Source organism: Lutzomyia longipalpis, chromosome 4 (genome assembly GCF_024334085.1).
Source record: "Lutzomyia longipalpis isolate SR_M1_2022 chromosome 4, ASM2433408v1".
Taxonomy (NCBI): Eukaryota; Metazoa; Arthropoda; class Insecta; order Diptera; family Psychodidae; genus Lutzomyia; species Lutzomyia longipalpis.
Genome location: NC_074710.1, coordinates 4,817,179 through 4,831,020, shown reverse-complemented (window position 1 = coordinate 4,831,020; position 13,842 = coordinate 4,817,179). Strand labels below are relative to the sequence as shown.

The 13,842-nt window shown below is 31.0% G+C and overlaps 2 protein-coding genes across 11 annotated transcripts in view; one reads left to right on the top strand and one right to left on the bottom strand.

Annotated features, from left to right (window-relative positions):
* The window catches only part of LOC129795635 (MOB kinase activator-like 2), a 33,189-nt gene extending 24,574 nt beyond the window's left edge, over positions 1-8,615 (top strand). For all 9 annotated transcript variants that reach the window (XM_055837080.1, XM_055837081.1, XM_055837087.1 and 6 more), the window contains exons 3-6: positions 744-904; positions 1,041-1,137; positions 4,402-4,689; positions 7,801-8,615. In XM_055837080.1, the coding sequence (XP_055693055.1) occupies positions 744-904; positions 1,041-1,137; positions 4,402-4,689; positions 7,801-8,155 (901 nt within the window). In that variant the 3' untranslated portion in view covers positions 8,156-8,615. The remainder of the gene's footprint in view (positions 1-743; positions 905-1,040; positions 1,138-4,401; positions 4,690-7,800) is intronic.
* Positions 1-13,842, bottom strand: part of LOC129795542 (histidine-rich glycoprotein-like) — a 446,033-nt gene that overhangs the window by 173,352 nt on the left and 258,839 nt on the right. The window lies entirely within an intron of this gene.

The window sequence follows — 13,842 nt, the reverse complement described above, 5'->3', positions numbered from 1 at the left end:
AATTAAGATTAAGAAAGATTTTACGTGTTAAAAAGAATTGTCAAATTTCTGAAGGGAAATGTCAAATGATTTAAAAAAAAAAACATCAAACGTTCGAAAAAAAAAATGTCAAGTGTTTGAAAATAAATATTTTTACCTGAAGTTTTGAGGCAGATACGACAAATGGAGCGACAAGTGACGAAATGTCAAACATAGAAAGAAACGTCAAACGTCAACGTATTTCAAAGAAATGTTAAACGTTTGAAAATAAATGTCAAACATATAAAGAGAAACATCAAATATTAAAAAAAACAAACAAAATGCAAAAAAAATAAGGAAATTAAATAAAAATGCCAAACGTTTGAACAGAAACATCATACGTTAGAAAATAAACGTCAGTGGTTAATTGTAAGCTGTTACTTCGAATAGAGCAGTTGTTAATATGATTTAGTACATTCAGATCTTTATAAAACTCTACTAAAGTTTATTTGTTTTAAATACTTTTTCAATATCTATAAATTTATTTAAAAAATATCTATAAAAACACCTCTTGGAATAGATTTTCGGCTACGCCCCTGAAATTCTTGAATTCTATAGGTTTATAGTCAGTTTCTTAATGGACATAATCTCGTTACTTTTTGTAACAGAATTCGTAAAATTATATGTGAAATTTTATTAATTAAAATATAACTGAATTAACAATTTAAAATCATTTAGGTTTGTCTAATGGTTCCCTTTTCGGTTCTTCCCATCTATCATTGCAGAAAGGCCCGCCGCAAAGAGAGAGACGGTGACCAAAACGCAGGTGATACTAAGCTATATTTAGAAGAAAATGTTCTCGAAAGAAAATTGCCGGATGCCGATTTGAAAGCAATAGTTGATCTACCGCCTGGCTTAGACTATAATGAATGGCTAGCGTCACACAGTAAGTATTTTATTTTCATGACTTATGTGATGGCATTTAACCATAACAAGTCCTTTATTTTTTTCTTTCATTATCACCTCATGCGTTGAATTAAAAAATAATTTAATTTTTTATCTCTTTTCTGCCACCATTTCAGCTCTGGCACTCTTTGAACACGTAAATTTGGTATATGGAACTATAAGTGAATTTTGTACGACATCCGGATGTCCAGATATGACTGGACCAGGAACAAGGTGAGCATGCACAAATAGCATTTAAATTCCGCGTGGTTGATTTTTATTTACTTGTCCACATCATTTTATTACCTATGTGCTTGAAAGAGAAAAAAAAAGCTAAATGAAATCATTTTTTGGCTAAATGGTTGCGCCAAAATGTCTCTTTAACCTCGACATTGGCTCATGAAAATGATTTTTCGGTTGTTCACTTCAACAATGCGATTCTTACCGACGTTTTCGTGGAGATGTTGAAGGAAGTATAATGTGAAAAAAAAAACAACTTCTTTGCAAAAAAAAAACATCTCAATTGTTTTTTTTTCATTCTTCGTCAGATCATCTTTTGTCTCGCCATTTTCTACGCCAGAAAAAAAACTTTAAGACAAAATTATCGTGCGTGAAAGGGAAAAGACGTCTTTGTACCACTTCTGAGGAGTAATTTGACGTCGTTTGAATTTATTTGAACAATAGAAAAGAGCTTTAAAAAAAACATCCCAATATGACGAAAGTAATTTAGGTAGGATGATGATGGAGATTCACTGAAGAAATTTTTCGTTTATTTATTTCTTCAATCACTTCGTGAGTCATCTCTCTTGTTAATTTGCCATTGAGTTGGAATGAAAAGTCGTTTTTTTTAAAGGTAGAGGAATATTTTGTATTTTTGATGGGTTTATATTAGTTTTATTTTCAACGATCAAACAAATTGTTTACAAGACATTTAGAGAGAAAACGCCAGAGATAGTGAGAAAGATGTTTTTCGTTAAAACGTTTAATTAAGATTTCGTAACTACACAATAATGGTAATAAATTGTTTAATTAATGGACTTCCCAGTTTTCAAACATTCTCATTGCTGCGTCATTGTGGGCATTATGAGCTAATGGACATTTTTTTTTACTGATTCGTTGTTTGCAAAGAAATAATAAATTTGCATTAAATGAAATAGTTAATTTAGATTTAATTAAAATATTTTAAGAATAGTAGAATTATCCGTTTTAAATTAGAAGGTTTTTGTTAAAGAATTCGATAAAGAAAATGGCGGGAAAAAAATTTTGAAGCGAATCTAGTTCTTTAGAACTGAAGAAACCATAAAATTGTTTCGCAGAATGCAAAAAAATATCTGGAACTAGCTTCGCGAAATACAAGAAATCGGATTTTTATTCCGCATTATACGACAAAACCCGATTAATTAATTTTTGCGAAACACCGAAAAAAACAAAAAATACCCAAGAATACGAAAAAGTTCTTAAGAACACAAGAAACCAGTAAATGGTTCCGTAGAATTTGATTTGAGTAAGCAAAAAATATTATGCAAAACACGACAAATCAGTGGAATAGTTTATGGTAAAGACAGAACCATAAGCTAGTTTTGCGAAACATCAGAAACCAGAAAATTGGTCAAGAGAATTAAAAAAAAAACAAATCTTAAACTAACATTGCGAAACACTGGACATAAGAAAAAATCTAGAGAACATGAAAAGATTCAATACAGGGTATTCAGAACCTAAGAAACCGTAAAACGGTTTTGTAAAATGTAAAAAAAAACGGAACATTTGGCGAAACTCATTCTGTGGAGCAAAAAAAATCAGAAAATGTTTATGCAGCACATGAAAAGAATAAAACTAATTCTTCAAAAAATCAGAACATAGTTCTGAGTACATAAAAAATCGAAACAGGTTAAGAAGAACATGAGAAACAAACAAGTAATTCTACGAAAAAACAAGAAACCAGAAAATTTTTCCACAAAATGTGAAAAGTTCGAGGTTAGATCAGCAAAACTTAATACTTTAGGTCCAATGGGTCATACGCCGACCCAAAGACTCAATTATGAAAATATTTCATTTTGTATAATTAATTTTTTAAATATTGAGTTCAAATCAGTACAGGACTATGTCTTTACAATCCCTGATCATTTTATAATCGCTAATGGAGATCCTCAGGGATTCATAGGATCAGGAATAACGAAAAACTTAAAATTTTTGAGTTGGGATTTTTTTGCTAAAAATTTCTTATTTGTGCTCAAAGGAATACATAAAAATTATTAGCTGTGTTTCTTTCAGACACAGCTTTTGTGTACCGAGCAAAATTGAAAGTCGTCAGATCGGGCTCAAACTTGGGATGAGCACGAATTAGGTTCCCTACATTCCAAAAAACGTATGCGCCAAAAAATTTTTTTTCCGGCCAGCCGAACCATAAACTTAAATTGCAAGAGAACGGTGATAGATAGAGACTTGCGGTAAACGGCAAAGTTTAAATATCGACCTGAAGAAATCCGAATATGATGTCAAATCCACCCCCCCCCCCACTCCTCCGTCCGCCATTTCGAATAACCTCAAAATTTTGTTTTGCCTATATCTCAGCCCCTATTACAGCAGTTGTAGGGGACATCAATACCTTTCCAACGATACCTCATTTTCGAAAATCGGTCAAGCCGTTTAGTCAATATGGCCGCCAAAATTTTTCATCGAAAATCGACCGTAACTCGAAAACGGCTTGCCCGATTTTGATCAACCCGGGGTCAAATGAAAGATCTCAACAAACCCCACAACTCTCTAGAACATCGGAAGTTTCAAAAATGACCGCTAGGGGGCCAAAAATCAAAAACAAAATTTTCGATGAGTTTTCGATGAATATTTGGAAAATGGCGACATAATTTTTTTTTATTTTTCGATATTTTATAGCTGACTTCAAGACCTTTCAAACAAAAAAAAATTACGAAAATCTATGGATCCGTTCTCGAGATATGGCCTTCTAAAGGTTTCTTAGGGTATGACTTTTCTACATTTTCCGACTTTGCGCGTATTTAAATTAATTCGCGTTCTAGTTTACTCTCACAAAATTGGTAGACTGAAAGAAACACAGCTCCCGTAAGCTTGGTCAGCTTACCAGTACATTTTTAGTTCGATCAGCTTGCTTTGATTGATCGCGGACTTGAAAGGGTTAAACAACTTGTGATGAAAAACTCAAGAAATTGGAAATTCTCTTTTGTTGAAAAATTCAAATATGGAAAATGCGACACAGTTTGGGGAACACGAGAAACCAGAAAAATGTTTCGCCGAATATGAAAAATCTACGAAATATTCCATAAACGACTGGGAATTGAATCAGTTGCCTACAAAAAGGGGTCATGCTGTTATCATTCTGCTCAATCGTTATCATTTTTGACGTATTTGTGATCAGCAGCATAAATCAATTTGTTATCACTGAACTTTGTCGAAAAGCTTCCTGAATGTCTTTTTTGGGCAATTTTTGTTCAAACTAATGTTGTTTTTTCTGTCTTTTTGCAGAATGTACTTATGGTTTGATGAGAAGGGCAAAAAGACTCGTGTGGCAGCACCACAGTATGTCGACTATGTAATGACATTCACCCAGAAGACAGTGAGCGATGAATCAATTTTCCCCACCAAATATGCCAATGAATTTCCAAGCTCCTTCGAAAGTATCGCAAGGAAGATCCTCAGATTACTTTTTCATGTGATTGCTCACCTGTATGCGGCACATTTTCGTGAAATTGCATTGCTCGGCCTTCATGCGCATCTCAATTTAACATTTGCGCATCTAACTGCATTACATAGGTAAGTAAGAGAATGAATTTAATGAAGAAGAAGAAACATTTCTTTTGTATTGTTTTTTTTTGTGTGTTTGGAGTGGGATTTCGGAAGACGTTGTGATGTAGTCATGGACAGGAAAAAGATGATGAATTGGGGATGATGCAAGGAAGCAAGAAAAAAGTTTGTTTTTGATGTTTGCCGGTGAATATTGCATAATCTCAATTAAATTTTCATCGCTCTTCAGTGCTCACAGCAGCATGGCGTCTGCTGAGCATGATGAAGAAATGAACTTTTAATTGATACAGAGAGACGACTGGTTGATCTTGGCAAGAGAGCTTTATTCACTACATATTTTAATTAGATTTTGAATAATGATTATTCTTGAAATTAATCTCAAATGCGCTTTTTTTTTACATTCAAAGCTATCGCCTTAAAGATTTTTCTCAATATCTCTTTTGAAGTAATTTTTGCATACAATTTATGTATTTTTTGTTTAAAGATAAATTAAAATTCAAAGTGAAAATTGGGAATGTGGCTGGAATGGTGTGAAATTGGCCCGAAACACCTTTTATAATCCAAAGTGAAATAACAATGCACAATGATCTATTTTTGTTGTTCAACGTCTTTTATTTTTTCATACGAAAAAATTGTGATAAACATAAATTTTAATTTATCTTTTTTTTTTAACGAAGTCGATGAGAAATTTTATGTAAATTTACGTTTATTCAATTGAATGTGTTTTTGTTTTGTGTTTTCATGTGTGCACACAGGGAGGAAAAAAAATGTTTAAAAGAACAACAAACAAGAACAAAATTATAATTTAAAATTTTCAGCATTACATAGGGGAGCGGGGTTTAAGCGCGAGCTCTATGTGACTCATGTTTAAGACTTTATTTGCAAAGTTAATTCTATTTGTTCAATAATTTAACTTAATTTGCTGTCATATCCATTCAATTAGACAATTCCGTGACAAATATTCATTGTTCAGGAGGGGAAGATGAAAAGAACAAGAATTTTATTATTTTCTTTGAAGATAATAAATATTATTAAAAAAAAAAAGAATTAACGACATTCACAGAAAAATCTTTTTCAAATAAAAATTAATGAAATATGTTTCAATTTATTATTGTCAATTCTATTTTTCATTCTGAAGGACTTTGAGTTTTATTGAATTTTAAGGACCATGAAATGCACGCACTCAATAGAATTTTATAGGGTGTCTCAATTTTAATGGAAAAAATATTAATACATAAAAATATGGAAAATAAATTAACCCTTGAAGGGCTTTTGCTCCAGCAGTTTCCAAACTGTGGTCAATTCGATTTTTTTAATCGTCTCAGAATAAAATTTATTTAACTAATCGAGATAAATTCTAGGTCACAATATGGAAATATAAATTACTTCAGGGTCGTGTTTGAAGAAAAAAAAAACCTTTTTTTTAGAGAAAATTAAAGTCAAAGTTTGAGGTTAGAAATATTGGATTCTGTAAGTGTTATGCTCGCTTAGAACTAGTGTATATACAATTAAAATTATTTTATACGCGATATGTAAAAAAAAACAATGTAGAAAAAGTAGAAAAAGTTTACCCGGCTGACCCATATCCGATTTAGCTAATACATTAATTATTAAGGGGGGTCTCTTTTGAGAGCTGGTGAAATTAAATATTTTTATTTTTCTTGGGGTTTTTCTTAAACTAGGTTTTCCAATATTGGTTACATTTGTTGCATAATTATTGAAGAGTAAGAAAATCACTTTCCGCCATCTTAGGTGCGACGCCATCTTGTGATTTTCGTCAAAACACAAAGGTACGTTTTTCTCAGGATCTACTGGATGGATTTTGATGGGGTAACAAGCAAATGAAAGAGGAAATACCCATGCAGATTTTGATGTAACAGAATTTTGAATTTCTACTCTGGGGCTGAGAAAAGTGGAAAAATGTGACTTTTGTTTACAAGTTTTTGACATTTTTGCACTTTTCTCAGCCCCAGAGTGGAAATTCAAAATTCTGCTACATCAAAATCTGCATTGGTATTTCCTTCTTCCATTTGCTTTTTACCCCATCAAAATCCATCCAGTAGATCCTGAGAAAAACCTACCTTTGTGTTTTAGAACAGTTTTGTGGAAAAGTCGGAAAATCACAAGATGGCGTCGCACTTAAAATGGCGAAAAGTGATTTTCTTACACTTCAATAATTAAGCTTCAAATGTAACCAACATCTGAAAACCATGTTTAAGAAAAACCCCAAAAAATGACAATGTTAATAATGTGTAAATTCTAACAGTTTTCACAAGAGACCCCCCTTAAAGATTCCGCAGAAAGTAAAAGATACGATTAGACGAAACATGAAAAACTAGGAGAAGTGGGAAGCTTTGAATAACCAGAAACTACTAATTACCCCCAAAAAACAAGAATAAAAGGGAAATTAGTTTCGTTAACGTTCGGTGAGTGAAGTAAAACCGTGTAGACGAAACAAAAGTTATTGTGGCCCGAACAGCTATAAAAGTAGACGATCTGAAGGTCAGAGAGGATAGGCTAACGAGAAAAGAGCCATAGTTTTCACGTGAAAGTTTCTGAAATGGAATATATCAGAAAAATAGCCCTGGCAGTTTACGTTTTACGAAACGTAAACTGCCGTTCTTATGTTCCGCTAGACAATTTTTTTTTAAATTATTTTTTAACGTAAGATTTAAAATTGAAAACAGGGAAGAATTTTTTGTTGATTTTATGTGCCAGCTGGGTAATTTGTTAAATGAAATTTTTTTTGACATTTTATTACATCGTGTATAAAAATAAGAAACAGTCAGTGGGGATCGTGAGGCGTCTATTGGTCTGGAATGTGTTAAGGTATTAATGGATTTATTTTGGGACACATGGTTTATGTTTTCTTTTTCACAGAATTGACTCAGCTAATAATATTTTTTTTCTTGATAAAGTAATAAAATGTTGCGAAATATATTTTATACAGTCACCCACAACTTTAATATGGGGTAATTAAATGTTAAGATCATCGTAAAGTCCCTTTCAACGTGTGTTGCAAGGAAAAGAAACAGAAGTTTATAATTTTTATTGAAAGATTTTGTTGTATTAAATTTTCAAAGAAGAATTTTGCTTGAAAATGTCTTTTGATTGTTTCAGACGTTTCAACTTAATCGAATCTAAAGAGACGGAAGTGCTGCGAGATCTGGAGGTGGCACTACGGCTTACAGATGATTGCCTTACACCACAGACAACACCAACAACAATTAGTCTCAGTTCCGAGTCGAATGCGTCGACGATAGCCGTTGCGGAGGCGACGCAGCCACAGAGTCGCGCAACACTGGAGGAGCATCAGGTGATCGATGGTGATGCGAGTGTGCGTCCAATTGTGACACAGCCCGAGTGCTGTACGACCAATTTTACGGGTTTCCATCCACCCACAACACATCTCAGTGGTGGCACCAATATTGGCCTAAATGCATCGCAATCCTCGTCACAGCACACGCCGGCCTAGATAAACCTATTCTCCCTTTTTTTTTTAATTAATAATTTCTTTCGCTACACAGCGCTAAACCTTTCGGCAGGAGGCATTAATTCTTCATTTTTTTTATTTATTTATTCATCCACGATGGATCGATCCCTTTTACAACCTTTGACCACTCTCTGACCCAACAATAATCAGGTGAGATTTTATCTTGAAAATAAAAAAAAATACATAAGAAAAAACTTCCACTCCCCGATTAAAGTTCCTCCGTGTTTTACCTGTCGAAATGGCGAATTTTTGTGTCTGCACTTTAAGCCAATGTTTTTATTTTGACCAATGTGATGTATCCTTTTGTTAGTTTTTTTTTTAAATAATTATTACACTTTACAAGTTAATTTAGAGACGAGAAAGAAAGTAGAGGAAGACAATGAATGGCAAATGTACAGAAAAAAAATATACTAAATGTTATACCTTTTTCCTCTTTTCCCGACGTTTATTCTTTTATTATTTTCTTAATAGTACCTCATTCATTACATAAATTAAATATATTTGGCGCGTCAATTAAAAAAAAAATGTTTGTAGGAAGGAAAACAGTAGGTATACTCACTCATGCTTATTGGAATATTGTTTTTTTTTGGAATTGCCGAGAAGGTTGAGGTGAAAGAAGAGAGAAAAAATGCGGGTACTGACTTGCAAATTTTTTTTTGGAAATAAAATGCCCCAAATTCCTTAATTTACATTTAAAACTTTCAAGGACTAGTCTTCTAAAGTAAATTTTTCAAGTTTTTAATTTAAATCCTTCAGAAATTATTTTCTTTTTCTGGATTCTTTTCAGTTTCAACTGATGACAGAAAAGAAATGAATTAACACTGACGGTTTTTATTTTTATACGCCGTAAAAATTTGTTTGACAGTTATCCCGGCTGGCAAGTAGAATTTTTTTTCTAGAAAGTTGATTTTCTTTCATTTCGTGTATTAAAACGTGTAAAATAATCAGAAACAAGTTTTGTGAAACTTGATTAATCTTCTTCTTCTTCTTTTTATATTGTTCAGGGACGGATGTCATTTTGACATCCACACAGCCTACTTGATTAATCGTAAAAACGTTTCGTATAGTAAGTTAACCCTTCAACGTCCAACGTGAAACATAAAAACATTGAAACATGCGCTCTTTTATCGCGATTTTTATTCTATGAATTTTTTTAGGGGACTTTTCTCACTCAGAACGTCTTCTTTGGCCCCTTATGAGTGAATTTGATGCATTTGTAACATGGAAAAACAATTACATTCATAAATAATTGAAAAAATAAAATGTTTCACGTTTGGGTCAGCGTATGACCCAAAAAACCTTAAAGGGTTAAAAATATCAAATAGTTCTTCGAAACATGAGAAACTGGAACAGTATAAAATAAACCGATAAAATATTTAAGAATTTCCACGCATCAGAATAAATTAAATATTTGTTTTCCTGATTTTATAGAAAATCGGAAACCATTTTCCTGAAACTGTCCGGTTCGAAAAAACTTTTAAAAGAAGAAGAAAGCTAGAAACATGAAAACCATAAAATTCTCTTTTGAATAGATAAAACATTGAAAATTAAACGAAACATAATAAATCAGAAACAAACTGTGCAAAGTATGAGGAATAAAAAATCATTTCGCAGAACGTAAAGAAGCAGAAACGAACCCCGTGTAACAGGAGAAGTTAGAAAATCGTTCAAAATAACGTAAAGTCAGGAACAAATTTTAGTGAAAGTTTCACGAAACGAGATTAATCAAATCAACAAAATGCTCAAAAACTATTAATTAGATCTGGGAAGTATGGAAAAGCAGAAAATTGTTCTGTGAAACCTAATCGTTGAAATTAACTGCGAAACCCTAAAATGCTTCCGGAAACATGAGATATCAGGAAATTGTCATGAAGACTGTAGAAAATCTGAGTATATTTCAATGAACACGCTAAAATGGAAAAGTTTTCTTTAATTTTTGACAACTTCAGAGTAATCTCAGTCGAGTATAGACCAGCCGGGTAATTTTTTTGACAGCATATTGACATTCTTGAAAGCCGCGTAAAAAATGATTTCGGTGTATTTTAATGGACTTAAACGTGTTAAATGATTTTCTCTTAAATCAATTTCTCGTTTTATCAATGAAATTTACAAGAATGTACCTTTTCTTACCTCTTTCACTCACGTCTTTGTCCTCTAATTCTCAGTAAATTTCAATTTATTCTTCCTTAAACATGATGGGCTCTGCAAATGTGAGAAGTTTGAATTTATTACACGAAATTGATGGGATTTTTTTTGTGAATGAAGAGATAGATCCAGAAGGTGAAGAAGAACTTTTTTTCAGTGAATATTCCTTTGTATTGTTTTCTCAAGAAGTTGAAAGAAAAAAAAAGATTTGATGGAAAGTCAACAAAGTGGAGACATTTTAGCCACTCTGACGCCATCAAATAAATCACTTTCAATCAATAAACCCGTGATGATGTAACAAGAAGGGAAAAAAAGGTTGATGACACACTGCGAGGTAAAGTAATAAATGATTTCATTAGTGATTCTTTAATTACTTTGGATCACCTTTAAATTAAATTAATAATATATAAAGTCTATATAACTTTCTTAGCCTGTGTTAATCTTGTCAATAGGGGATGCTGCATTCAGTGTGTGATGGTTTCGTTATTTCTTTACATTTTTTGTAAAACAAATCATAAATTACAACAACAAAAAATTAAGGTGGATAAAAGAAGAAAATTTATTAATTTTCCGCGAAAAATCGATCAGATTTCTTTTCTTTGCGTTTCACAGGAAATTTTTAATGGGAAAGAATTGAAAAGTAAAAAAATGGAATAAAAGTGGCCTTTGGAGCATTACACATAATAATTTACATAAATTACATACATACAATTCTGACGGGAAGTTAAAAAAAAAACGTAAAAAGAAAAGGATTTCTGAGACAGGAAAATTTGTTAAAAAAAATTTTTTTGCAAAAAGGAAAATTTAATGAATAGAAAAAAGCTTTTTAAAAAAAACTTTAACTGTTTGCGGCTCTTTCATCATCGAGTACTTAAAAGTAAAAAAAAAATATCAATTCTTATTAATGAAAACATATTATATGCGCGAGAGAAAATTATATATTAGATAATATATATTATAAAAAAAAAAACAAAACAAAACACATAGAAAAGCGTTCATTCTAGTGCGAATTTAATCCCCTACTTCTGAAAATAAAAAAAAAAAACCTTTCTGAGGACAAAAATAAAAGTTTTAATGAAAATTTTGAGAAAACAATTTAAGAAAAAAAAACTTCTTTGACTCTCTTTGAAAAAATTCAAATTTTAAAACATTTTAATGCAACAAAAAAAAACAATTAATGAAAAAATGTTACTAAAGATGATTAAAAAATTTATTATATTCACTTTGTAAATATAGTTGAAAAAAAGTGTGAGAAAAAAATCTTGATGCGAAAATTGAATAACAGATAAAAACTGCTATTTAGAAGTTGTTATTTAATTGAGAAAAAAAATAGAGATAAAGATGCTAATGAAGAAATAGTAAAAGATGATTTATTGTATATAACGTGACACACACACAAATTATTCATATACAAAAAAAAAGAAAAGAAAAAAGATGTGAAAATAATGAAGAAATAATTGAAAATTAAATGAAGTTAGATGGATGAATTTTTCAATTTGTATATACCAAATGAACAATTAATATATAAATATATTATTACTGTATCCTCTTAATTTAAAATAAAATATGTATATTTAGTTTTTTTTTTAAATACAAATAATTAGAGCATTCAACAAATTGACAAATTTATTATGGGGCTTTGTTCAATTTCTTACATCATACCTTTATGGATTTTTTAAAAAGAAATTTCGCTGAAAGGTGTCCCAATAGGGAAGCTTTATTTTTGTAATTAACCCTTGGAGGATTTATCTGACCTCCGCGGTCGATTTGACTAAAATTAATTTAACATTTCGTGAAAAGAAAGTTGAGAAAAAACATGAATTTTCTAATTTTTATTTTTGGAAGCCGACGTTTCAGAATTTTTAGGTATTTCCTCAGGGAATTAAATGATCTAATTTTAACTTCGTCAAATAACAATTTATTATATTCACAGCATGACTTGTCTCCTTTTTTTCTCTAATCAGTGGCCAATCTGCACAATTAAGAGAAGAAGGAGAGAAGTAATTTTTACATTCAAAAGATCTTTTAACCGTATAGAATTCTTTTTCAATTAGTATTAGAATCGTTAATTTTTAAATGATTTTTTTGTGATTTTAAGATTCTAAAAATTACTTTTTATTAAACATTTAATTGTTTTAATTAAACTAAAAATAAAACTTACACAAAACAAAAAATGATTTTTTTTGCAGTTTATTGCTCTCTTTGTTTTTCGTATGAGATAAGCTTCTTGATGAATTTGTTTAATATATCGGTTTAATATTTTTTTTTCCATTTTATGAAAAACCTGAAGAAATACATATAAGTATCCGATACGTCGAATTACTTTTCATATAAAATATTGAATTTAACGGACATTGAAGTTTTGCCTTAAAAACTCTTAAAAAAGAACTTTTATTTACAACAAATTCTCAGCAGTATTCCATTAAATATTTTTTTAACAATGAATTCTACAAAATCATCTATTTGGTAACAAATCATTACATTATTTTTCTGGGACACCCTATAGCGAAAAATAATTGGGAATAACTTACAAGACAAGATCACTAAAAAATTAAAATCTATAAGTATATATTTTAAACGGATTTAGATCCTCTTGCAGGAAGAAAAAAAAAGAAAGTTTGAGATAGATTTTTCGCTTTTATTATTATCTATCTATTATTTATTTGTGTGCTCCCGGAAGTACATGTAATAGAAATTTTGTATATATTATACACACACACAAATAAATTTAAAAAAAAAACACGTAACACACAAAAATAAAAATAAATTCAGACACACAGATGAAGAAAAAAAAACAAGTAATAAATGTTATGTAAATTTAGTAAAAAAAAAATGAGAAAAAATAGTAAGTTATGAAGAAGAAGAGATGAAAAAGGAAGAAAATACACTATGATGAATAAATATTTGAGAAAAAGAACAAGAAGTGAGAATGTCATTGCCACCGGGGGAGCAGCTCATGAGGAAATGTTTTGGAAGGTGCGAGCAATACGTCGCGGCATTCACGCAAAATTAACTCAATTTCTGCACAATGCGCGGGAGAGAACCTTGGAAATTTTTACGCAAAATGCGGGAATTGTCTGCGTTGTGCTACCGGCCAAATTGCTGTGCTTTTTTTTTTCTTCTCTCTACTCCACTCAAAAACATCTCTTTACAAAATTTTTATTCGCGCGTTTTCTTCTCTCACAAACAGTTCCGCGTTGAATTGATTTTTAACGGAAAGAATTTGAAAAATTGATTTATTTCACCCCACTCAGCGCCCTTTTTGTCTTTAATCTTGAAAGCAACTTACAGGCGTTGCAGTTTTATTTATTTTTTGTATTTTAATAGTACATATAGGTATTGTGAGGTTAACCTTTTCAGGATTATTGAGATGAAAAATCCTTCATGGAAAATTCTGAAGGAATTTTCTAACAAATTTTTTAATTTTCCTATTTTTGTTTGAGTCGCTTGTATCAGCCCTTGTAGTAAAGACCCTTCATTTTAAAGATTTTATTACAAGTGCTGATACAAGCGACGATATGTAT